This window comes from Passer montanus, unplaced genomic scaffold, assembly GCF_014805655.1.
Source record: "Passer montanus isolate IOZ18808 unplaced genomic scaffold, ASM1480565v1 scaffold7, whole genome shotgun sequence".
NCBI classification, from domain to species: Eukaryota; Metazoa; Chordata; class Aves; order Passeriformes; family Passeridae; genus Passer; species Passer montanus.
This window is the reverse complement of record NW_024372147.1, coordinates 13,667,080-13,693,189: the sequence shown is the minus strand read 5'-3', so window position 1 is coordinate 13,693,189 and position 26,110 is coordinate 13,667,080. Positions and strand designations below refer to the sequence as shown.

Genomic DNA, 26,110 nt, shown 5'->3' with positions numbered 1-26,110 from the left:
TAGTAAGTTGTTAGTTCTTTCATAAAACACAATTTAAGAAAGCATTACCACACCTCTGAGGAGATCAGTTTGGATGATATCAGGGCATTGGAGTAGAAAAAACTTTGATTTCTGAGTGTTGCCACTTTGCTGCAATCTGTAGAAGGGAAAAGGGATATCTGATTGATGCTGTGATGACATGGCAGATCTGCTGGCTGTTGTCCAGTTGTGGCTTCGCAACCAGCTTCTTGTGTCTAAACACAGCTTGGTTTTTGTTCAGTAAAAGAAAATATTTTTCCCATCTTACAGTGTTGTAAGAAAAACAGTGTACTTGTGTTTGGGTGTGTCACTGCTCAATGCCATGGAGCACATCTTGTGAGAATCGATTGATAGGACTGTCCTCCTTAGCCACCCAGTCAGGTCCCTGGCAGAGCAGTTATCAGCAGTCTGAGATGGGTTAGTCTTTGAAGAGGCATAGAAGCTGGATGGACACTTCACTTCTGACACTGGTCAGGTGTATACACTTGAATGTGCCATAAGCTGGGGACTTGGCAGGAAGCTGCTTGCAGTGAAGGATACTTGCTTGTGTGCCAGATGCATCTCTATCTGCAGTAAGGTAAAACAGCCATAGGTGTGCTGCTGCTGCTGCTGCTGGGTCACATCTCACACCACACCATCTGTAGCTGATCAATGTGGGCAGACTGTGAATCAAAATCAAAATCAAAATCAAAAAATCAAAAACCCAAGGCTAGCATGTCAGAATTTTACTTCCCATGCACCCACTGTGACCTCCTTCAAAGCCGTGGAGGGGTGGGGGTGAGGGATAGCAGGGTGCCCCCATGGCACTGGGGCTTTGCTTTCACAGGCTGCTGTTGCATTTCTCTGTCCTGACAGGTGAAGGGCATGGAGAGACACCACGCCGTCAGCCCCCAGTACCGCATGTGTTCCTACTACCCCCCTGCCTCCTACCTGGGACAGGGGGTTGGCGCTCCCATGTGCCTCCCCCAAATCCTGACCCCTGAGGACATCCCCTCCTCCTCGGAGTCAAAAGCGAGAGGTAAGTGCACCCACTGGGGCGCGTGGCACCACCATGCTTTGGACCTACACCCAGGAGGTGTGGGTTGCTGCTGGGAAGGAAGCTAAGCATCATCACACAGCTGTTTAAAGATAGTGGCTGACTTTGGGAAGGCTTGTAGTGATGGTGTACAGTCATACAGTCTTGCACTTTAGAAGCCTCATGGTTCAGGAGTCAAATCACTTGTTACCTTCTGCACTTAGGTATGTCCCTTAAGTTGTGCAGCACTTGAGGTGCTGTCTTTGGTGCTTACCACCAGGCTCCCTCACAGGAGTAAATAACAATCTGTGCTTCAACCTCAGAATTACCTTTCTTCACAGAAATACTGTGATTTTTTTCACAGGCCTCCCACTGAACCTTTTCCATCCTTTCTGAACCACAAGTGGGAGCTACTTCTGCATCCCAACCATATAATGAAGCCCTTTGCAGACTTGCTTTTGTTTTCTTTTTTCAAGCTCATCATACCATGTTACTTAATTTAAAACTACTGCAGATGAATCTTTCTTTTCATATTGTGTTTCAGGCTCTCCTAAGGATTACTGTAATCCTCAGTAAGTTCCAGCACTGGTGGATTTACCCCATGGTTTAGACAGTGTTTCTCACACTTCCTTGTTCCCTTACTCCCATAGAAGACAGGCGTTAACATGGCTCTGCTGGAGTAATCCAACTCCACTGAGCTGCCTCTCCATCACTGAATCAGGTCAGTAACTGATGCTGGAGAAATAAGAGAAACAGAGAACAAGATCTTGACATTCTCCAGCATTCCAAGATATCCTGAGCCAGGACAATAAGCTTTTCACATGTTTTGTTTCTCTGTACCAATCAGTGAACTTGGCAGTTTAATTTTGTATGGTCTGTGGGAAGTATTTTTTTTTCATTCACTTTATACCTGCCAAGTTTTAGTGGGTTGTTTTTGTTTGTTTGTTTTTTTATTTTACTGAGTCACAGCACTGATAACAGCATCCATCCTCATTTGCTTCTCTTTCCTTCTGCATTGAAATTAGTCTTCTCCTTCTGTCTGGTGGAAGGATGTATGTTGTATAGGTTCCATAATTGCTCTCAGTCGTGGTCTTTCTGTGGCTGAAGTCCTGGTGTCTGTTTCTATCGTGTCATGACAGGACCTTAAGGATCCAAGTGATGTTTTGGAAGGTGAAGTGTGTATAAAGTCATACCTTGTGTAAGTCAGCACCGAGCCCTTGTATTCACTAACTCCAGAATCATTTCTGTTGAGGAGGTGGCTGTTCTTTCATAGGGGCTGTTTTTCAAAGTCTTCCAACTAACTGTGGCATGTTAGATAGATGAAGAAACAACATATGGTGTGATGAAACCGTAGACTTTTCCTACTTCTCCAGTAGTTTTAAATGGCTTAGAGAAATCAGTGATCCTTGGTTCATTTTCCTTCTCTTTTCTTCAGCTTTATTTTATTCCCTCTTTTCTAACCACCACTGAACAGTGACGTCTTCCTTTCTGCCCATTGGTTGGAGAAGCAGTTGGTTTTATGCTCAACTGCAGTTGACACTTTTTCTTGCATCCATCACTACTAACTCACTAAGAGGTCTTACCAGCCAAGTGTTTTTAAAAATAGACAAAAGACCTTATACCCTTTGTTCCCAAATGCACTTCAGTAATTTTTCATCACTCTAGAAAAAAATTATACGTAATGTTCTACTGATTTTTAAACTGCATAAATACTGTATTTTCAATAATCCCTGACTGCTTCTCCAGACACTATTCCACACACAGATATTGTTCCCTAAGTTACACCATCAATCAGAAACCGACAAGCAGTGAGATGTAATTTACTGAGATCAAACAGCATTTTCCAGACTCTGAAGAAGTGTTTTTCCATAGCAGGGAGCTAGTGGGTGAAAGAGGCACCAATGTTTTTGGAAGAAATTTGAACCCGTGAGCAGGATCATAGCCAACAGGCTTCTTAGAAGCATCTTCTTTTTTCTTAGGTGTGTTCTTGGAGGAGATGTTTTTACTGTTTCTGTCTACAGACAAAAGAATATCCTCAGGAAATATATTATTTACTCTTCCATTACATTTTTCTTCGGCTGCTTTGCAAAGACCTGAGAGGGTTAGAGGTTTGTTGCCTCTTTATTGTCACCTGTGTGAGTGCTGGGTGGATCATGTGTATTAAAGAGTGTGGATCATTTCTCCAAAGTATTGACTGCACATGTTGCAGTTGCTGTCTCCTGCAAAAGATACATTCTTAGGTATTTCTCTGTTGATCGTTGGGCTGAGCTTTTTGTCCTGTCCTTTCAGTGCCTGACTCCTTTGTTATGAAGTCTAAGTCACATGTTTCTGCAGCGTTAGAGGTTGCTACTTGCTGAAGACAACTCTAGTGCGTTTTTAAAAATGCAAATCATAGTTTATTCATTCCTTTTATATGTTTGAAGTGGTAATCATGCTCAGAGTCTTTCTTTTTAAAGATATGTATTGATGGATTTTAGATCTAGAAGGGAACATTAGGATCATCTAATTAAACTTGTTATGTAATGTAGACTCTAAAACGTCACCTAAACTGCTGCAGCAAACCTGTGACTATATTTTTAAGACCACTGTGAAGACTTATGTATTGCTAACCCAGAAATTTTGCAGAAGGGTAACAGTGTGCTTAGAAGAGCTGCAGGTCAAAATAAAACACTGATGTTTTAGCCACATTTTCAAAACATCCAAAATTTGCATCTTTAGCAAAAATGGCTGTTAAATTCCCAGGCACAAATCTGCAGTGGTCTTACTACACACACATACAGTCTGTTACCTGCACTTCAGCTGCAGCTTCAGCATTATAGAGGCTTTGCCAGTTCATGTGTTGTCATGGTATTTGAGTTGAGACCATTAACTAATTCTGTTCTAGTAAGTTATCTGCCTGCTTAGACTAGTTACAATAAAAGGGGTGAGAAATGAACTAGCTACGCTTTCTTTCTTTCTCTTTCTTTCTTTCTTTCTTTCTTTCTTTCTTTCTTTCTTTCTTTCTTTCTTTCTTTCTTTCTTTCTTTCTTTCTCTTTCTTTCTTTCGGTGAAGATCTCTGGAAGCTTCTAGCAGTTGTACAGGACCATCATGGCATGTTACAGTGTCTTACATATAGTAATGGGCTGATGTTTTCTGAGTGGCAAAAGACCATCAAGACAACCTCCTTGCAGTCTGAAGTGTTTCCAAGTAACATGTTTTGCTTCCAGCTAAGCACAGCTGCTGCTGTTTCAGCAGAAAATGGGAAAAAAGGGGAGAAAAAGTTGATAAACCAGTGACGAACAGCAAAAGAATGTTTTTAGAGGGCTTCCTTAGGTCACCAAGTTTTAAGTTTTAGGTGGTAATTTCTAGGTGGGAGGGAGATTTTATACTCAGTACTGCAAAATATTTCCGTCTCCTTTTTTCTGAAAAAGCAATGGAAGGAAAGTGCATATGCAAAGACTGTCAAATCTTATGCGTGTACATGCAAAATTATAGTTTTGGAAGACAAGTTGGGAAGTGGAGAAGAGAGAGTGGGTCACAACAAGGTATTTAATCTCCAAAATCCGTACATGCAAAATTATAGTTTTGGAAGACAAGTTGGGAAGTGGAGAAGAGAGAGTATTAAGGTATTTAATCTCCAAAATCCAAACACTTTATTCCCATTGATTCCTGTAGGACAGCTGCATGCTTTTTTTGTTGTTGGGTTTTTGTTTGGTTTTGGTTTTTTTAGTGAAGCTTCTTAGGTTTGGCACACTACCCAGATTAGTCTCTCTCCTTCCACGTTTCAGTTTTTTCAGTAAGATTTTCAGTAAGATTTAGATTTTTAGTAAGCCTCTCCAATATTTATGAAATAACTTGCACAAAGCCTTGCTTTGAGAGAGCAAGAAAGCACATGCAAGTCATGTGTCTCATTCTGGGTTCTGTTTACACTGCGTGAAAGTGCAGCATTTGCTTATCTTTATGAAAGTGTTTAACCAGGTTTAGGAAAGTGGCAGAAAAATTTAACATTCAAAGATGCAAAGGATAAAACATCCCTGTATCTGCAGACACTTCAGATTTTAGAGTAGTTATCTGGTCTTAAAGTTAGCATGGAGTGAAACCTCCTCTGTGTCATCGTTGTGTGAAATGTTGAGATAATTACACTATATGGCTATGGTGAAAAAAAATGTCTTGCATTAAGATTCTGTTCCAGCTGCTTGACAGTTTTGAATTTTTATTTTCATGTCCTAAGTGTCATGGGTGTTGGAAATACAAGGAATTAAGCACTGGAGCAGTGCTGTACTTGCAGCTTAAACATTAAGCAGGAGTCTGAAGATGTGTAAGAAAAGACTCTATCTTGATGCAGAAAGCATCAGCAGTTTTGTGTAAATAAGCAAACATCATTTTCTGAAGAAGAACATTTCTCGTAACAGGTTTTCTGTGTCAGCATAACTACTTCCAGCCCTTTCACAGTGCTTTCTAGAATGTATGCAGCAGGTATGCACCGTTTTACAGTTGGGGAACTGAAAGCGCCACAGACATTTTCGGAATCTGCATTTAGAGACTTGGCCTTGCTTCTGTTCTTGCATGCTGTATCAACAGCAGTACTGAGCCATGGGAGAAGCCCAGCCAAACTTGAGCAGCTCTGTAAAGAGCCTCTTCCAGTAGTTCCGCAAGAAAGGGCATGTTGGAAGAGGTCTGCCTGCTTAAGATAAAAAGTTTCACTTTGACAAAAACATTGCTGGAATGAAAGGAATGCTATGTGCTCCAGAAACGTGCTTGAGAGATTCACAGATTGGATGTTTTCTTCCCAGCTGGGTTTTTTGGTACCAAAACTTTTTCCGGCCTTCTATATATCTTAATTTTGTGTGAATATATGTCCCAGAAGTGAATGCCATGACAAACAAGTAACACTTCTGAGCCACAGGTGGCACTTGGCTGTAGTTCAGAGAGGTCAGGAAGTTCTGGTAAGCAAAAGGTCACTGAGACCATTTCCATGAATCTGAACTGCTTTCTGCAAGCATTGAAGTTGCAAAGATGGAACTGCAAACAAAGCTGGCTGGTTTGATATGGCTGAGAAATTACCCCAAAGAATAGCAAAAAGCCTTGCCTCTGTCTGCTCTTAATTTGCAGCTAGCTGGTAAGATGCACTGACAAAGCTGTACTAATAAAGTGTTTAGGAACGAGGAAACAACTATAGCAAATAGCCCAAATTATGTTTTGTCAGTCGGCTAGCCACAATCTGTGTAAGATGAAGAGTAGCTCTTTCAGTCCCAGGCGGTCCAGGTGTTTCAGGTGTGAGACAGACTTCTACTGCTTTTTTGTGCACCTCTTTGGAGAGCATCACCAGAAATCATCTTGAGATTGGAAGGGTTTCAGCAGCAGAGTGTATGGGGAGGATAAAATTTTGCACCCAAAAATTCATCAGTATTTAGCTTGTGTGTTATGTATGTGTGTCTATCTGTGTATTGTTTGCTTAAAAAGTGACCTCTACTCAAGAATGTCTGTCCTTAATGATGAAGGAGCAAGCAGTGTTTGCTGAAAACTTAAGACTCTAGTTTCCACTATCATTTTACATCAAACTCTTAGCAACAGATTTTGAGATAGCACCAAAGAAGAGGAAAGCGGTAAAGATCTAAATCTGTAGATTTTCGAGTTTGTTCAAGTGGATCACTTGAACTTGGGGCAGCTATTTATTTTTTTGTGCATTCTCATCTCTGCATCTTGCAGTCCTCAGTGGCTATGCTGCATGCAGCTTCCCTTTGGTACTGATTACAGTGATGGTGAGCAGATTTTGTATTATATTTCTGCATGCCTTAATTATGTTGCATGCACATTGTAATGTTTTATAGATCTCTTTAGGCAAATGACTTTTTAACATATCATTTTCATTAAAAATTGGAATTCTGGGTGTAGCTGAACAGACAGTTGTTGAGCATGGCCTTTTTTTACCTTTTAAACTAGTGAGGTTGCTAACCCTGATTCATGATGGTGTTAATCATACTTGATAATTTCAGTAGTTGTAATGGCAGCTGTCAAAATATATTTGATAATGTAAGCCATATGCAATATAAGCTCATTTTTCTGTGTATGGAAGTCATTTTATAAATTACTGGCCTGTGTTATAAATGAGGTTGTACTAGTGAAGATTTGAGCAATATTAAAATAAGTTTATAAGGTCTGATGGGAATTCCTAGAAATAAAGTAATACAAGCTTCTTTTTTTTTTTATTCCTCTTTAATTCAGACCTGATTAAAAGGCTCATTTTACTAGTTTCTTATTTAAATGCAACACTAAAAAGCACACAGAACAGCTTTGCATTGGATGGCTGCAGAATTACAGGCTTGTTTAGTGACTTTTTCTGATTGCAGGTTTTGCTGATTCATGTCAGGGCGACTGACAAACCCCTGCTGTTCGACCTGGAAGCAGCCAGTGGTCCTGCCTCCAGAGTAGTAGAACAAAACTGTATTTTTGAAGGCTTTTCACCTGTTTTTGTGGAAACATAGGCATTGCTGGACTGAGGCTTTAGGATCGCCTAGCAGGAATTTTAAGCTCTTGTGGAAACTGTGTGGGAATGCCTTCATTTTTCATCATCCTAGCAAGAGAGAGTGGGACAGCTCAAACCCTCAGCAGTTGCCAGTGGCACCCTGTCCTCCCCCACCTGCAAAACCACATGCATGTGCATAGTTGTCGGAGAAACTGAGTTTTTCTTCATTGGATGTATTTGTCCATTGTTTAGTATTTTGTGTGGATCAAAGGATGCAGTATGTTTGCAATTGAAGCCTGCATTTTGTTACAAGTTTCAGACTTTGAGTTTGTAAAACAAGGGTTTGAAGAAAGTCCTTCTATTCTGAAGAAACTTAAATCAGTGGTACCAGATGCAGGTTGCCAGATCCAAAGCAATGCATTTATGTGTACTGCCAAAATCTCTACTTCTTCAGTTTCCTTCTATGAAAAGAAGTTTGCAGTGTCACAGCAATCCCAGCTGGGAAAGCCTTGCTGAGCAGGCAGCAGAGACCCAGCAGTGGGAGAGTGGTGCCGCTGCACTGGATCCTGCACAGTACATCAGCATCTCTCTGTGCGCCTGCCAGGGTGCTATCCTGTAATATATAATGCCTCTGTTAGCTTTCCTTGGACACCTTCCCTCTTCTGCTTCACATTCTAGTAGCAGAGGAAGGTTTCTCAGTGCCTTCTGCAGTTACAAGCATTTTAGAGCCATATATTGAGTGACCAGTGGCTTATACCTGCTGCACTCCTGGACTTAACTTTGTGCATGTATGAGCTGCTCTTTTGTGTCAGATGGTGGATGTTACTATAGCTGATGAGGCTGTGTGGGGTTTTTCTTCATGCTTTAAAGGATGTTGGGTCCTTCACTGAAAAAAATCAACACTGTCAGTTGAGCTGCTTTCTTTTACAGCTGGTGTGGCTTTGATGCTCTGAATTTATTACCTCTGGATACAGAATTTTTCCCACTGTGACAGAAATTGGTAGAAATCAACTATCAGAGTTTTCCATAAAGTGATAGAACAAATGGAGACATCTTGCCAGGACAGTAGTGATTATCTAGGCATGATTTGTAATTGTAACAGTGATACCGCTCACCTCTTTGCTTTGCTTTAATGTGCAGTTGCATCCTTGTAACTTGTCTAGTTAAGAGAAGAGAGAACTCCATATTTAGCTATAATTTTTCAGTATGGGAGAGCCTCTCTAGACTACCTTGCAGTTCATGCCCATTTTGCAGCTCAGGTGAGAGTCTCCATCTGAGCTAGTTCTTCTGCTTATAAAAGAGGCCTGTGCAGATTGTGAGAGACTCTAGCAGAAGTGTTTGCTGAGCTTTAAAGGAAAAAGGGAAAAGAAAAGGAATTAGTAAGGCTCTGTAGTGTAGACTGACCTTGCCTCTTGAAGGGAGCTAACTGTGACTCTTCACAAGTGGTTGTTGCATCTATGGTGTTGCTCCCTGAATTATCTCAGGGGAAACAAAGAAGGGTTGCATCTGTCCCGTTGCCATGCTTGCATGCTATGAGTAGTTTTCTGTCTTTTCCTTTCCCCTGTCACTTCTGACGGAGGAGAAGTAGCTTTGCTACAAGCGGGCAAAGTTGCTGGGGGATGTTGGAGCACTGTGTGTAACTGCGCAGGATAACAGGGAATCATCACGTGGGAGCAGGACCATAATTAATTCTGCCTGTTTATAAATACAGATATTTCTATTGCATGTGTAAATAATAGTGATGTATGTTCCCTGCCCTTGATGCATGTAGTCCTGTGGGGCAGGATAGGGAATAGATACCAAGGCTACTTAACAGCTTTCTTAATTTGGCAACCATCAGCGTGCCTGCTCATCAGACATTTTTAATTCTATGATTCAGTGTAGCCAATGAGTTTATTTCCAGTGCTCCTCACAGGCATAGCTCAGGCCAAGTACAAGTTGAATAACCTTCAGGAAAGCTGTGCTGTCCTTCTGTCGGCCGCTGTCTTTGAAAATTGCCTGCAGAGTTAGTGAGCAGGAACAGTTAAGATTTACAAACAATGATGAAGCTTGTCATGCATCTTTCACCATTCATCATCTGGGTGCTGTGGCTGGGCGGTGAAGTGTTCTTCATAAAAACCAGCTCAGTGTGAAATACACCTCGCAGCAATGTTTACTGCTCTGAAACTCGTCAGCAGCCCTTTATAGTAAATCCAGATTGCGATGTGACATTACAGTATATCATTGCAGAGCGCGCTGGGGTTTACACTAGGAATGAGTGCAGTTCACACCAGATGAGATGTCGAAATTGAGTTATGTAGGAATTTGGCTGTTATATGGGGATAGCTTTTGTTTTCTGAGGACTGAAAGTTAGCTTTATATATATAATATATATAATCTACACATATCTGCACTTGTGTGTGGGTGCCTAGATCGATATACATGGATATGTAGATACACATACTCTATGTGCACATTCTGTATACAAAGACTGCATGTGCTCACAGGTTTCTCTGACAGGACCCTGTCTTATGTTTATGCTGTTTCTTAGTAATTATTTCAGTATTTTGTTAAAGTGCTGCATTTTAGTGTTATCTCTTCAGCGAAGTAGCCATTTCTTTTCAAAAAATTCGTTTTTCAAAGAGTTTTCTATCTACAGTAGAGGTGGTGCAGTTGGTTGATAACCAGTGAAAAGAGCTGAAGAAGTTTGGGTTTTGTGGGATTTTTTTATTTGTGAATGTCTCCTAAAGCTTGGAAGGTGAAGCTTTGAGCAGAAGATTTGGGAAAAACTTAGGCGGAAGCTTTAAAGTACAAAAACTACAGAAGTTACTGTACACCTGGCCATGTGCTGGAATTGCTGATGTGCTCCTTGCTTGTGTTAGTCCTTTCAATTGCAGTGTGGACACAAGGTCATTGAGAATAGGATAAAATAGTAGGCGCCTTTGTCTAATTACATAAGTGGGAGGTCAGTGCAAAATACAACCAAAACACTTCATGTATCAGTAAGTTAAGACTAAGTCTTTGGAGATAAATGTGCTGTCTTGGGCAGCTGGTGGTCTCAGAGAATCACTTCTGGAGTTGAGGTAAGCAGTAATAGCTGTATAAAGTGGACTAGCACGCTGTGCTAGTTGGCCTTACAGACAAGGATAATAACTTGCTTCAGGAAAACTTAGGTACTTTGGTGGTATTTAAAGGATTAAAAAGAAAGAAAATACTTGAGACAGACAGTGAAGTTTTTAAATGCTTCCTGTCATTTTGTGTGGTTTTAGTTCAGTGCTGTTCTGCAAAGCCTGTGAATTAAGTTATATGTCACTGTCTTCACTACTGTGACTTCTTTATCTCCTGAGGTTGAAACAAAGCTGTCATTTTGTGGAATCTTCACTGAACTCTTTTTATTCTGTTATTGCCTGACTTTTCAACCAGAGGGGGAGATATATTTGAAATGCTGTTATATTTAATTTTATATTTCTGAGACCTGTGCTCAGGTATTATATATAGCTCAGAAGTGGATAAAGGACTGGAACTGCAGTTGTAACTACCAGACAGGAAAGATAACTACACTTAATTTGTCCTCCTCACCTATTGTCAGTTCCTACATTTGTTTTTGTTTTAAGTGCTAATACTGCAGTGAAACTGTACTTTTCCAGCTCAGAACAGTTTTCACAAATGTGTTTATTAGTTCTAATTTTATTTGGTTGATTTGTTACATTTACCTGAAAAAGCCAACACTGTGAAATTGATCTTCTGGTCTGCTACAGCCAAAATAAAGGTTTTTAACTTCTTCGTTTCCCATGAGAAAGTTTAGAAATTTCCCAGCCTTTCTTAGCTTTGTGTCTACTTTCTGAAGCCCTTTTGCGCTTTCTAAAGTCTTTTACCTTTTTACATTCCTACAATAATTAGCTTAATGATATAGTATTAATCCCACCTACTTCTTTACCAGAGGCTTTAACAAATCTGGTGAGGTTTCTTAGGGAGGAGGGAGTGTAGAGGATGGGCAGAAGGTGGTGATAGCACTGGTGGTAGAAGTGTTAAGTATTATTTATGTAGGGTTTTTTTACTCCTTTTATTTTGAGAGGGGAAAGTTTGGACACCATTACTTTTGTGGCTTGAATTAGTGGGATAGAGAGTAAAGCTGTCATTTATATCATAGTGGTTTCAGGCAGCACAGTGTTGCACGTAAAATCAAAGGGGTGTATTTCTTCACAACCTTGACTGCTTTATGTATCTGCTCAATTTCTAGTAACTTTACTAAGCTGCAGCCTTCAGATATTAGTAAGTGGTGCCCTGTCATAGGGGTGCTATAATGGCCTCAGGAAGCCTGAGGTCTTTACGAATATGTACTCAGAACACTTCTGTAGAGCTTGTAATTTAATTTCCCTTTCTTCCAGGTGATTTCTTCCTCTTGCCGTGTCTGTTTACATAGAGCAAAGAGATCTCCATGACTTAGGGTAGGAATTAGAAAAAATATTCTAGATGCCATATGAACAGTATTTACTGCAGTGTTAGCATCCAATTGTTGCTGTCCAGACATCTCTAAATTTGAGTTGAATGGGTAAGTGTGGGCCAGGACTAAGAGAAGAAAATGTTACTTTGTAGAGCTTAAGTCACTTATTAATTTTATTTTATTTTCTTTTCTTACATGAAGGTCTTGTGGTGGCAATGACCTTTTATTATGGTGACTCTGAAAAAAGCCAAAGCAGATGCTATCTATAGGACACTGTAAAAATAGTCCAAGAGAAATGGCTCAGAATAGGGGAAAAAAACCTGTGCCACAAATTAGCTAACAGTACGCTGGGTGATTATAATGACTACCTTATAGCATCCAAGAATTGTCAATCATACCTTAATGTTTATAGAAGTGAAAAGTCAATGTGTAGTTGTTTAATTTGACATGACACTCAGTCTGAGGAAGTGTAATCGCTGGAGGGGACAGTTAAGTGGCTGTGCTCCGTGTCAGCCTGTCTCGCTCCGACTACTGCACTAAACGCTTTCCTGATGAGCGATAGATTTGTTTAAATACCAGGATAATTGCTAGCTACAGCATCCAGCACTCTTAATGCCTTGTACTACATCTGTATTGGCTCTTGCCTGAGGCTGTTTGAGGTTTCTGCAGGGAAGAAGGCATGTACCTTCAATTACATTGTTCTCCTTCGGGTTTTGAAGGGTAATTGTTGCAGACATAAATAGGCTATAATATATTACATTTCGTTTCTTCCAAACTTGTTGAAGTAGATCAGACATGCCAGTGTTACAGCTGCTTTTTGCTTGTGACATCTTGGTAGTCTGCAGAACTGAGAACACACAAAGAACAAGAAAAAATGTGCCTTCACTGGAAAAATGGAAAAATACCAGGCTTGTAATGCTATATTGGTGCAAAGCCAGTGAACTTGTTTTGCATGCATAAAAGTATTTGCTTCCCCTTACTGCTTCCACATGTGTAAATTATGATCATATATAAATATTAATGCTGATTGTGAATAATCAGAATAGGAGAGAGACTCACCTCTACTCTTTGTAATTAGGAGAGTGTCTGTGTTTTACCTTTTTAGTGCTGTTGGTGTTGGTGTTCTAAGGAGAAGACCAAAGAGACCTGGTGGTTTCCGCTAGGGTGGTTGTCCACTGATTGCCTTTTGCTGAGCACATTCCTGTTGTGTCACACTACACACACAGTGGTGCAGCAGCAGCAAATGCCAGCAGCTCCCTACCCTTCCCTAATGTGTGCCCCTGCCTGTGCTACTAAAGGTTCTGCACTTGGTACCCACAGGCTGATGGAAGAAAAGCTGAAGGCCTCTGTGTGTGATTTTACAGCTCCCTTAAAAAATGTTTGACGGGATTGGGGGGAGCATTTATTTTTTTGAAATACACTTTTCTTTAAAGTCTGACAAAATCTTGAGATTGGTTTCCAATTATGTTGGGAATTGAATACTTAATTCTTGGGGATTCATTTTACTAAGTGATGAGGAAAAAATGGGAGCCAACTTATACAGAGTATTCAGTGTAGTTCATATTGAAATAAACAATTTTAATTTAGTTTCTTCTTTAACACTGGCATTTACATATTTGCATTTATTCCCTCCTTTCTCATAATTTTACAGTGTCACTTTCAGAGCTCTGTGCCTGATGTTTGTTTCACAGTATCTGTTAAATCAGTTACATTTCTCAAGTTGAAGATTTGTCTGAGGTCTGAATCACACCCTCTATGCTGTGTGTGGTTGGTTATTTATTCCAAGCATAGCATTAGTCATATATTAGACTGCTGAAAGTAAAAGAATGTTCGTAGTCTAGTTGGCCAGTAGTTTTGTTTCCTTTCTGAACATAAAAGGCAAAGAAAAATCAATGAGAGCTCTCTCCCATTTGTTTATAAATCATTTTGCCTTTCAAGTTCTGTCTCTGAGCAATTGCAGTCACTGCAAGGAGGGTTCTGTTTTACCACCCTGGACAACTGTTACACAGGTTTTTTGTTTTAGTGATTGTTTTTGTATTGGCTTTGAGTTTATGAAACACGTTTTGATAAATTTCAGTTTTGAGGCAGATTTGAAATAGATGTGTATCTGTAACTATAGAATAAATTTTTCTGGTTACTCTCAATCAAGGCTTCACTCATGTTAGTTTTTGCTGTTTCCTCCTTTGGATAAATAGGAACTTCTAGTTCATAAAGCTGTTTCTACCAATACATCTTGCCCCAGTGCTTCCCTGAATCACAGGTGCTTTCAGGATCTTTAATTTTGTGGATTGAGTCTCTGATTTTTCCAAAGGCATAAACACTGTGCACAGGTTTGTGCAAACAGAATCTATAGCGGATTGAAATAACGCTGGCTTGTTAAGTGGTGTCTGGTGTTTCCCTGTTAGGTGGCTACATTCATTCCCTGGGACTTCCCGAAATCAATATGCTGCTGCCTAATTGTAGTTTAAAAGGCTCACGAGAGTGTAGGCCTCTAGTTTGAAAATAACTGCGCTTCTCAGCTGTGGAGCTGACATCCATAACTGTGACTCTGAACTTTCCAGCTTGGACCATTTCAGCTGCTTTTCTTTCTGCCTTTCAACTGCCGCATGTGTGTGGAATAGGGCTGCCTTCCCCGTCTTTCAAGAAAGGGAAAACCCCTGCTTTGACCCTGAACAGCACCACATACGGAGTTAGTGTGTTGTGCAAGTTCCTTGCAGCCCACGCTCTTGACGCTCTTCACTGCCCCGTGTCTGTGGTGGGTTGCAGCAGGGCTGTGTCATGCAGGAGATGATGAGCTCCAGTTTTCACTTACCTTCACCCTGACTTGCCCTTAGAGTGTTGAACCACCTTACTGACCAGAGTTGCAGTCAGTACTATTGAAATCAATTGAGATGGAGTGTTGAAGTGGTTTCCTTGGAGGTGGGCAGTCTTCAATACTGCCACCAGGGTCTGGATTGAGTCTAGAGACCTGTCTTAAAATTTTCTATACAACAGATGACAACAATAAAGTTCTGAAAGTTCTGAACTTTCCTGCCACTATTGCTGTCTGGACTTCAGAGAGTGCCAGGCAAGGGCAGGGAAGTGCATGTTGAAGCTTCTTGGCTAGACTTGCTCCCATTCCAGTGTTAGTAAGGAAAGATGGCACAAGAGGACGTAGTACCCTTGAAGGAAGCTAACACAGCCAAGGAGTTTGGGCCCTACTGGCAGGCTCTACAGCATGTAGAGTGTAACCAGTGTGATCTCAGAGGAGTTTTGGTCCTTCCTAGCAAGGCTGCTGCTGTCAGGATCCAGAAGAAAATGCTGGCTACTGGTGGGCTGACCTTCCCACCAGGTGGGCATCACCAGGTGGGCTGCAAGACATCATTGGGCCTGTGGAGATGCAGCTGGCAGCACCAGCAGCATCATTAGACACAGCCCATGCCCTCCAGCTGATGGCACACACTCAGTATTACTTGTATTGTGTTCATGGAAATGAATATAAATACAGCACGGGATCTGTCTTAAGCCTAATGTTGTGTGAAACTTCATTTAACTTACTTGACTACCTCAAAAATGTTTTGTGTTCTGTTTTTGTCCCTATTTACTCAAGTATTGTGACTTACTGCATCAAGGTTCCTAAACTTTGAGGGGAATAAATCTCACTTTAAAACAAGTAGCAACATTTTTATTCTGCACATACCCATCTTGTGCTGTTTATTTCATCAATACTCATTGAACCATTTTACTGCAGATCTGCTGAACTTGCATCCAGATTAAAGTTAAATGTAGAAATTATAATGCCATGGTAATACTAAGTCACTTTAAAGCCTTCTGAGCTTTTTAAATTGCAGATTAATTTAAATTGTAAGATGTAAGTGATTCTTTCTTTCATCTTACTCAATTTTGGTCACACTCAAAGGTGAATATAGTGTTGCTCATGCTGAGGTCTGTGACAAACCTCCTGTTCCTTTTGCAAGTGTGGTGCAATTTGCAGATCTTTGTCTTCTCCCTTCCTAGCAGAAACAATTGAATTATAAGAGAATTTTAAAAGTAAATGAACCTATTTTCCAGTTGAAAATACATTGTATTTACCATAATAGATCACTTGCATTAGATCTAGTAATTTGACAGATTGTTTAGTAACCTCTTGACTTCCAAAAGCTTGCAAGTTATGTCCAAAAAAAAATCTAAGCTGTATAATACAGCACTATTGCACTGAGACAGTGCTTTTTTTAAAAAAAATTGTTAAACCTGAAAGAGCTGAGTCCATGATTATTAACTATTTGGTTATGCTTTGAGCATTAGGACTGATGATCCTGGGCATGGATTTCATCCTTGTTTTATAAATTGACATTGGCAATGATGAAATACGAAGAGAAGTGACCAGAATTAACGCTTACATTTACATGGCTAGTCTTGGTGTCATGCAAACTATTTTTTTGTTCCTGATATACTAGTGAAGGTTAACAGCCTTTGTGACTCAAGAGTGGAGAGACATTCAGACAAAATAATGTTGTATTTGGATTTCTGTGCTAAATACTGAAAGGTTTTATGTGATTATTAAAGCTCTTGGAATCATGTTTCTTTCCTTTAGCACAGCTACACAAGGGAGGAACTTTGTGCCTTTTGTGTCTCCACATACTCTGCTACTTGGTAACATTATCTTGAGCCTCAAGTGTACTCTTTCCTTTAAAATTAACCGTTTTTTTCAAAAAACATTTTGTTGCCTCAGCTGTTGCAAATGGCAGTGCATTTTTAGGTCTATTGTAGTGGTGCCCAGAGGCATATGCCCCAGGAGTTGGGACTCCCTAGTTGTCTCCTGTGTTGATCCAGGAGACAGATGTAGGCTGTGAGTCTTCCCTTGAAACAGGAAGCAGTTCCTACCTCCATCTGCATCCCCAGTGTCAGCAGTCATCCCACAAAAAAGTCTTTTTCCTGTTCAGTCACCTCAGTGTGGCATTATTTGCTAGTTAGGTGTTGTTTGGGATGTGTGGAAAAGCCTGTTTCATCAGCATAGGAGAATATGCAGAACCCAGAGGAGATGGACAGTAATCAGTCTCCACAAAATTAGCATGAAGTCACCTAACTTTGTCTGAGGGAACTCAAGGGTGACAAGAGACAATACCATGTTCTCTTCTTTAGAGCTGGCTGGAAGTTGTTCTGATAGAAACTTCTGCCTTGGAAAAATCTAACCCACTTACTGTTTTTGCTGAAATCAAGTATTTCTGCAAACTTAGAACAGAACAAACAGAGGATTCAGCTAGCTTGCTTTCCTCAGCAGTATCACATAGATGATGAGTCCATTTTGAGCCTGGAGAAGAGACCTCCATGGAGACATTTCTGGGGCCTTTCAGTTAGTTAGAGGGGGCTGATAAGGGCATGACTGGCTTTTTAGTAGATAGGAGAAGGAATGATGATTTTAAACTAAAGGAGGAGGGTAAGTTCAGACTAGATACTGGCAGAAGTTTTTTACAATGATGGTGGTAAAATACTGGCACAGGTTGTCCAGAGAGTTCACAAGTGGGAACATTCACAGGAATATTCAAGGTCAGGTTGAATGGACTCTGAGCTACCTAATCTAGTTTGAGATGCCTCTTCTCACTGCAAGGGAGTTGAACTGGATGGCCTAAAGATCCCTTCCAACCAAACCGTTTTATGATTCCTGTCAAAGATTCGGAGTTGTAGGCAGTCCGTTGCTGTTCTTGCCTTACTGTCAAGGGTTGCTGGCCATTCATGTGGTTGTGTGGCCTCTTGTGACTCTGATTTGTGGAATGGTTTGTTCTCTTTTCATGGGGGAAAAAAACACCCCAAACCAAACAAACCTCTGTAAACACAATTCATTTCATGGATCTGACTTCAGAAAGTGGCCACAAAATAAATATGTTCATATTTTAATCTTGTTGTTAGAATTTGATTACTGTAGGAGTAAGAATGACAGTCCAAAGAGTCAATTTGAAGTTCTTTTTTTTTTTCTTAGTGATGCCTGTTTTTTGTCAGTCTTCTGACCAAGGACATATTTTTTGATGGAGAATCAGTCTCCAGTGTTGTGTGTAGGATAGAGAAATAGTATCTGACTTCCAGGAATAGAGAGATTGAAGGTCCCATCTTTGTCACAGTCTTGTTACATGATGAAGCAAATAACTTCATTCCTCTGAGATTCCTTGCTGCTCCTCAGTTAGTGACAGATGTCCAAATACCCCCTGTACTTCACAGCCACTTTTTAAATCTTCCTTTTCTGGAAATCAGTGCCGTCTCCTATGTTTCTGTGGCTGTTCTCTGATCTTGAATCTGTAAATGGTTTGTTGGTGGCCTGGTTTCTGTTTTTCAGAAATTCCTGTTGGATTCTGATGCAGAGTACAGCAGTGCAAACCACTGGGTTCTCTGGTGGGCCGTGAATATCTGAGGGAAGTAAGGATCTCTAGAAGTAGGTCTGCTGGTCAAGAGTTACAGCCTGAAGGAGAAGCATGTGTATCTCTGCAGTACTGGCAATTACAACACCTATTCTTCATTACAATTCCCGGTGTTGCTGTGCAATTGTGTGCCCAGGACAACACAGAGGATGAAATAAAGGACTGGAGAAGAAGGGAGGGAAAAGGGAGATACTTTTTCTATTAAATCATGACGCCTTTCTTAGTAGTGTTACTACCACGTTGAAAGTAGGTCAAGTCTGTGACTGTCAGCTCTTTTGTGGCTGAGGTTTTATGTGTAGGTCAGGCTTTATGTGTAATCGTACAGAATGTTTTCACTTACAGGTGACTCAAAAACAATCTACAGAAATGCCTGGTTTACCTTGTTACCCAACAGTGGGAGATGCCTGCTTTATGTTGAGATGCTGGAGAACATTTCGCTTCATGTCTTCCAGCACAAAATCTTTCTGAAATTATTAAAATAATGCTTTCTTTTGGAGAGGACTAGCCATTAGGGTTCCTGGCAGTGGAATATAAACTGGGGAGGTTTCTGTGGCGGTGTACCTAGCTGGGACCTGACTCGGTAGAGTGAGCACTTGGGATGAGTACATCCACAAGAGGCAAGTAGCCATTCATGTCTGCCAAACAAAGAGAGCTTCTATCAGCTGAATTCTGTGTGCCACCTTTCAGTCATTCAAAGTAAGGGTACACACCCAGCACACCTGAAGTTTTCCTGAGGTTGTTCATCCTGTGCCTTTTCTAGCTTGCTGCAGTGGCTTAATGACATCAAGTTAGCCTCAGAATGTGAAGCTGGTGATAAGAGAGAGCGTTGGTCCATCAGTACTGCTCTGCTCCAGTTTGTGCATGCAAGCATGAAGAGCAGTTGCTTTATAGAAGATTGGTATAGTTTCAAGCTATGTTTTGGAGTCTGAGTAAAAAGCCTAAGCTTCCCAAGTACCATTTTAGCAACTTGTTTGTCTAGCTGGTAGTGGGTGACAAGTGGAAAGCCTTATTTGATTGTTTCACATATTACTGTAAGAGAATTTGAAACCTAAGGTGAGGGAGTCAGCAGGAGAATATTTTCTCTGGCTTCTGGTTTCTAATTACATCAGTTATAGTCCTACCTTCTTAGTTGCTGAAACTGCAAGCATGAACTGGAAAAGAATTGCAGTAATCCATGGTAAAGCATACTGAATAAAGATCTCTATTTAGATCTTTACCTTTTGTTCTGGGTTCCTAATGCCAGAAATTAATGCTTGTTGAAAATACTCAATAAATGTGTCCTAGTGTAGGCATCCAGGATAATCCTAATTGCCTTAAATGTTAGTGACAAGAGTGGGTGTTTAAGAAGGGGAGAAGGGCAGTGCAGTGAAATACTACACCTGTGTTAAGAGACACAAATGAGTGTGCATTTGTTTCAAGATCCTTAGGCTTGTTTTGATTTTTGCATCAAAAAGCAGCTCTCTTTGTTGCTCCTGTAACTTGTTTTCAGCAGAAAAAAATCTACAGACATATATTTCTAGAATGGGACAAGTTCCCATTGTGTTAATAGTTTGCAAAGCAGAAAAGGATCATCACTCCTGTGTTCTTGCAAGTCAGTTCGCACTGTGGTCAGCACAGATGAATCCATTACAGATTGATCACAGGAACAGCCACAAAGACATTTCAGCTGATCAAAGTAATATGTGGAGTTTATTTTTAAGGCAGACCCATAGCTGAGTTTTCTTTTTTCTCTTGTAAACTGCTTAGTATCAGCCTCCTCATCTTACACATTGGTGCGCATCATACTGCTGCGAAGAAGTCTGCACTCACACTATGTTGTGGCAACCACCTGCAGCAAGCAGAAGCCCTTGGCTTCAAGTGGGCTTCCAGGATTTATCCCTGTGCAAGCTGTCCCCTGGTAGGCCCAAAGGACAGAGGGGAAGGACAGTCAATACAGAAATGCATAGTGCATTTATACACTTGTGGATGTTGGCAGGAATTTTCAGTAAGAGCCATTTCATCCTTGCAGTCATCCTGAGCAAGAAAGATGTAATGAGATGTAATGTACTTTTTTACCTAAAGTAAAATACCTCCAGTGTAATGTTGGAGGTTTTTTTACTTTAGTTCATACAGAGTAGAAGCAAAAGAGATAAAATATATTTGGGATTCACCAAGTGCAAATGTCCTTCAGGAACATGCATTGCTGAGGCTTTACAAAATTGGAATCTTTGTGTTCAGAAAATTTTCAAAAGAAAATTTTGAAAACATAGCTGATTGAAGTTTGTCTCTTCTTGAAGCTTCTCTGTGGCCTAATAGGAACCCCTGGACCTATAGGCTCTTGACTGTTGGTGTCTTAGATCTGCACAGGGCCAAATACCGGAATATGAGACTGAACACATTGCATGGCTAGCTTATGTTTTTTCACCAGTTTTTTCACCCTGGCGTAAGTCAGTAGTCCTCCATCTTTTTAAATGGAGCATTCACACAGGAATGGATCACATGAGCGGTATCACAGAGGTAGGTTTTCTTTTTGACCATTTGGTAGTTAACTCTGCTTAAGGAGTTGAGTCCTTGTTCAAGAACATAGGGTTAAGTACTCCCAAAGGTGAGTGCCTCTCACTGTTAGGAGAATTTACTTGACCTTCTTGCATGTGTTTACTTGGAGGCTGCATCTTGCCCATCTTATCATCTACAGCGACATGAGGACAGACCTTGACACTCTTGCTGCCATTCTAATGTTTTCTTCATAACAGGAAAAATATCCTTTCTCCCATTGTCTTTTTTTTTTTTTTATGTCTTCTCAGTTGCTGAGACAGCAGCTGAGGATTCTGATAGTGCTCTAAATTCCTAATGTCTGATTTTGCAGCGCTGACTGTTTTGGAGGTTTGGTTGATTTGGGGCTTTTGACTTAATGCTTTGTCAAGCAGTGACCTTAGTGTTACCTTAGTTGCTGTAGCCTGGCAGGCTGATTCTGGGAGGTAGAGTCGGTCCTTTTGGCAACAGTCTGAGCAGGAGAGTAACAGGGTACCTATGACTTGGGTGGAAACGGGACTGTTGTCAAACTGAATTTGACTTGTGCTTATTTCCAAGCCACCAAGTCAGCCAGCATGGCCAGGCACCCTTTATGTCTTCTAGTGGTTTGAATTGGGATCCTGAGGAGAATGCCAGTGCCATTTTCTCTTATTCTGCCCTTTGTTTGTGCAGGTGTCTATCATGACTTGCTTTTTGGCTTGACTGCCAGTGGTTTCCCAGACCAGTCTGGTTTTCAGGAGCCTTGATGTGGGATCTCTGTAGTGAAAGTTGCTGCTTGGAACAGCAGTAGTATTTGCAGAAGGAAAGTGTTTTGGAGGAGAAGGTACTACGAAGAGCAGTTTCTGTCCACCCTCATGCCAAAAACTTAGGCATGCTTTAGTGATGTTCCCATGCCATCAAACTGCCAATGGCATCTGACTAGATGCTGCATGTGTGGCTGTGTTGACACTGCACAACTGTGCACACCAGGAAGAAATGAATGACCCTTAGCAGTGTGTGGGCCTGACCTGCTTACTCACTTTCCCTAAGAAAGGTGAGAGTTTTAAAAAATTAATTGTACCACTCAGTTTTAAATCCTTACAAATTAATCCTTATTTAGAGTTTGATCGTTTTTTAAATGTGTACTCAAGAAAATATATACTTTGCAAGCATGAATGTCCTTCTGATTTCTTGCATCACTGGAAGTGTATTAGTCTTTTCAGTCCACTAAATTTTGGGGATCGCTCAAGTTAAAAGTCAATGCACTTACCAGTGTCAGAAGACATAAGGTTTTGTGTCTGTGGTTGGGATCTTTCTCACTACTTTTCCTGTGTGATATTAGCTGATTTTTTTTCAGATTCATATGGCTCAAAAGTATTCAGGTGCTCTCCCAAGGGTAAAAGTTAATTAGATTAAGGAATGGTCTTTAAAAACTGTCATTGTCCCAATTCTGGTACTGTTATTTACACAGATAAGGGCTTTGTAACAACTGTGGGAGGATCAGCCACAAGCCTCAAACAGATGAAACTCATATACTTAAGTCAAAAAGAACATGGGTTTTGTTTCTTTGAACTTGGAATTTCTACATTTTATTGCTGTATGATTAAAACACTGGAACAAAATGGCTTATTTCCTTTTTGCTGCCTTTTTATAGCTACAAGTCCCAATCTGAGTATCTTGTACTTTCTATCAGCATTGCACCTTGCTTGACTTTAGTGACTGTTGACTGCAGTGGAGGTCTGTTCAATAAAGCAGTCCAGGTCTGGATACAGAAGTAGCAGTCTTACCTGCTCAAGATAAATCTTGGTAGTGACAGATTGTTTTTAAAACCTTTGTGGCTCTTATTACATACACTTACACGTATTCAGAGAGCAGGGTATATAGCCCAAATTGCCTAATAAGCAAAACTTTTATTAATTTGGAAGTCAGTGGAAAAACTGGTGAAGCTTCATTTGTCCAGGAGACTTAGGAGCCACCAGTTTAGATGCTAAGAATCAGATTTGGTTGTCTGTCTACCAAAGAAAGTTGTCCTCTGTGTCATTCCACAGGTCTGTACCAAACTAACATAGAGCTGCTCAAAAAGTAGACAACAAAAACAAAAGCGGCAGTTTTGCTGTGCTAGGGTTTTAACATCTGTACTGTAGCATGTTGAATCTGTTGGATTCTTTGTGTTTGGAAAATAAGTTTTAAAAAACCAAACAAAACCACTTTCTGAAACTTTGTTGCAGGGATTTATAGATCTCAGTATTTAAAAGTGGGCCTTTACATTACTTCAGGCATATGCATGCTTAGAAGCATTAACAAATCCTTTAGGATAAATAAACCTCTTGCCCATTGGGTACTTGGGATTAAACAAAAAGTTATCCCCTTTTAACCTCAGTCACTTCCCTCATACTTTTGTCCTGGAGTCCAAGAACACACAAAACCCTTACAAGTATGTCCTAATCCTTCACACACCTTGGGCTTTGCTAAATCAGGGCAGAATGAGGTTCTGAGAGTTGGAGAGCTGAGCCCTTGAGCCAGCAGCCCTGTTGAGGTGATACCAGTTGCAGTAGTACATAATGCAAAGGCACCTTATGGAGGAGGAGATGATTCCTGGTGCTAGACCTGGCCATATCCTACCAAAGCTGCAGTTGTTGGCAGGCACAACCTAAAGCTGTGAATTACCATTGAGGAGCTAGTCTGTAGAACACATCAGGACAGGTGATAATTTTGCATTTTCTGTTAGTGATTTCCCCTTAGATATTGGCATGTGGACCTACAGAGCATCTCTGCTCTGTTACTACATAATAGTCAAAGGATTAACCACTCCAACAAGATACTCACCTGAAATAGTGCACAATGTGTGTTTCAGATCATGGGAGTGTGGTGCAGACTGGGCCATACAGTGACTATGTTTGTGCTGCTTCCCTTGCAGAGGAACAGAAATGTTTCTCTGTTCTGCTTGTTTCCTGTAATCTGCGTGTTTACACTTGGTTCAAGTCCTCTAGGAGCTCTTAGGCCATGATGAAATGACTTAATAGAGGAAGTGAAGGGGAAAGAGAAGTGGTATCCTCATCCAGACACTGAGGAGATGGGGCTTATCCTTAGACTCTGATACCAGCCCGGCTTAAACACTAAAAAGGATGATATAATGGTGTAACACACCATTAGGAATCTCCTGGTGGTCTCCTTACGGCAGAAGAGAGTTTCGCTCTTGGAAACCATAAGGATCGCTCTTGGAAACCATGAGGATCATTTCTGATTCTGCAACACTTACTTTCAGGGTTGGTGGGTTGGTGGGCTAGAAAAGGTAGAAATCTAAACAGTTGCTCCCAACTGCAGGTTATGTAGGTGCAGTTCCAGCCTGTTCCAAGTGCAAATCAGTGCAATCAGTACACTGGTTATTTCAGTCCTGGAAGTGTTGGAGACCTGTTTGGCAGTTCTGTCCATTTGACCATACAGCAAAGGAATACATGATACTGCAGACCAGATTCCTCTTTCTGTGTTGTTAAACAATTAGCATTTGCAGAATATATAAAAACTATTGGAAGTTGCCTTGACTACCTTGTCACTCTCTCATGTCTAAGCACTGTGTTCTTTTCTTTGTATTTTATCTGGGAAAAAATGTAATACAGGGTTAATATCCCATTCCCTAGAGTTAAAAAATTTATGTCAGCTCTAAAAAACAATAATAGGGTCTGCTTTGGCAGAGTGATGTTAGAGCCTTAGTCATCCCTTATATGCATCAAAGGAGACACTTGCATTAAATCAAGGCGTCAGGTTCTCCAATATCAAAAATGGTCAAAACTCCCTGAAAGGAATGGAAATGGCTATTTGGTCTGCTCGTGGGTTAAGTAGGTGAAAATGGTATGTGTGTGATGTCAACTTCATAATGTCTTTTCAATCTCTTGGTCAGTGTTGTGTTTAAAAACAGGACAAATTTGGCAACTGAGCTGCAAATGGAAGTTTCTGCAGAAACACAGGATTCTAGAGAAATTGAATGTTTTTTTTTGTTTTTTTAATGTTTTTTTTTTGGGGGTGTATTTCTAATTTTCTCATGGAAAAAGTGGGCTTTTTCTGCACCCACATGGTGCAGTTTACTTTCCTTGAATCCTGTTGAGTTTGACTGGCTATAAAGTCAAGCCTGACTTCATCTTTTTCATTGAACTTCAGGACTACTAGAAGTCCCCACTGTGAAAGCACCCAGGTCTCAAGTGTGGAGGAGCAGCTCGCTTAGGCACAGCAGTGTGATTTCAGGACAGAGTTTAAGCCTCAACTCCGTATTCCTTGTTTTTGTGCAGTTGTACTAGATTCATCATGGCTTCTAAGAAACCAGCAATGGCTATAAACAATATTCTCTTTTAAAAGACCACAGGCTGGTAATACTTTCCACTGAACAGTAAAATCCAGAACATAGTGTTGATGATAAAGGTGTCAGGGGCTCATGGAGCTCCTGCTGTGATTTAGTTTCCCTCCAACTGCCTCAGCTACCGATGCATTTTGCTAATTACATCATAGATTTTCCTATTGATGAACAGAATCTGAATTAACACGGGAAGCACTAATGTTACCCTTTCACTATTATTGTTGTACAAGAAGCCGTGGCAGATGCTGGCAGTTAGCTACACAAACATTAGTATTAACGATTGGCCATTTGGAATTGGTGACAAACTGCCGGCTGCTGGAATCTTGAGCCTGAAACCAATCAGGAAGTTAATGAGGAGAGAAATTACCAGTGCAGCTTCCCCTTAATTATATTCATGGTAGGCAGGAAGGGAGTGTTGGGGGTGGATCTCAACTCGTATAAGGTTAGGAAGGTCAGAGACCCTTTTACATGGTTTTTGTATCTACTGCAAATTGCAATGTTGCAACCGTTCCTAGCACCGCATTAGTTTTAAATTTCATAATATTTGGCCTCAGCCTTGGGCAGGGTCTGTAGGCAAGTAGCTTCCTTGTGGGTGGAGGGATATAGCCCCCAGACCTGAAGTTGTTTTCTTCCCATTGTTCCTGCCGCCGTTCACCTTGGCGGGAGGAGGGAGACCAGCACCCCGGCGTGCACGAGGGAACAGCTCGCCCCTCTTCCCGGAGAGGGGAGATCTGTGTGAGTCTCCTCTGGTCGGGGCCAGGGGTATCTCAGGCACTGTGGTTTTTTTCTCTCTTCCCCTCACTCGCAGTGTTTTCGCCGCCCAGCAGCCAGGATTCCGGCCTGGGGTGCCTGTCGAGCAGCAGCGAGAGCACCAAGGGGGACCTGGAGTGCGAGCCCCCGGCGGAGCCCGGCAACTTCGCGATGAGCCCGGTGCAGGAGAGCGGCGAGTAGCCGCGGCGCGGCGGCCCCGGCCCGGGCGGG

The 26,110-nt window shown here is 41.1% G+C and overlaps 1 protein-coding gene across 2 annotated transcripts in view; it reads left to right on the top strand.

Annotated features, from left to right (window-relative positions):
- The window catches only part of DMRT1 (doublesex and mab-3 related transcription factor 1), a 59,168-nt gene extending 33,058 nt beyond the window's left edge, over window positions 1-26,110 (top strand). For both annotated transcript variants that reach the window (XM_039730045.1, XM_039730044.1), the window contains exons 4-5: window positions 874-1,036; window positions 25,938-26,110. In XM_039730045.1, the coding sequence (XP_039585979.1) occupies window positions 874-1,036; window positions 25,938-26,080 (306 nt within the window). In that variant the 3' untranslated portion in view covers window positions 26,081-26,110. The remainder of the gene's footprint in view (window positions 1-873; window positions 1,037-25,937) is intronic.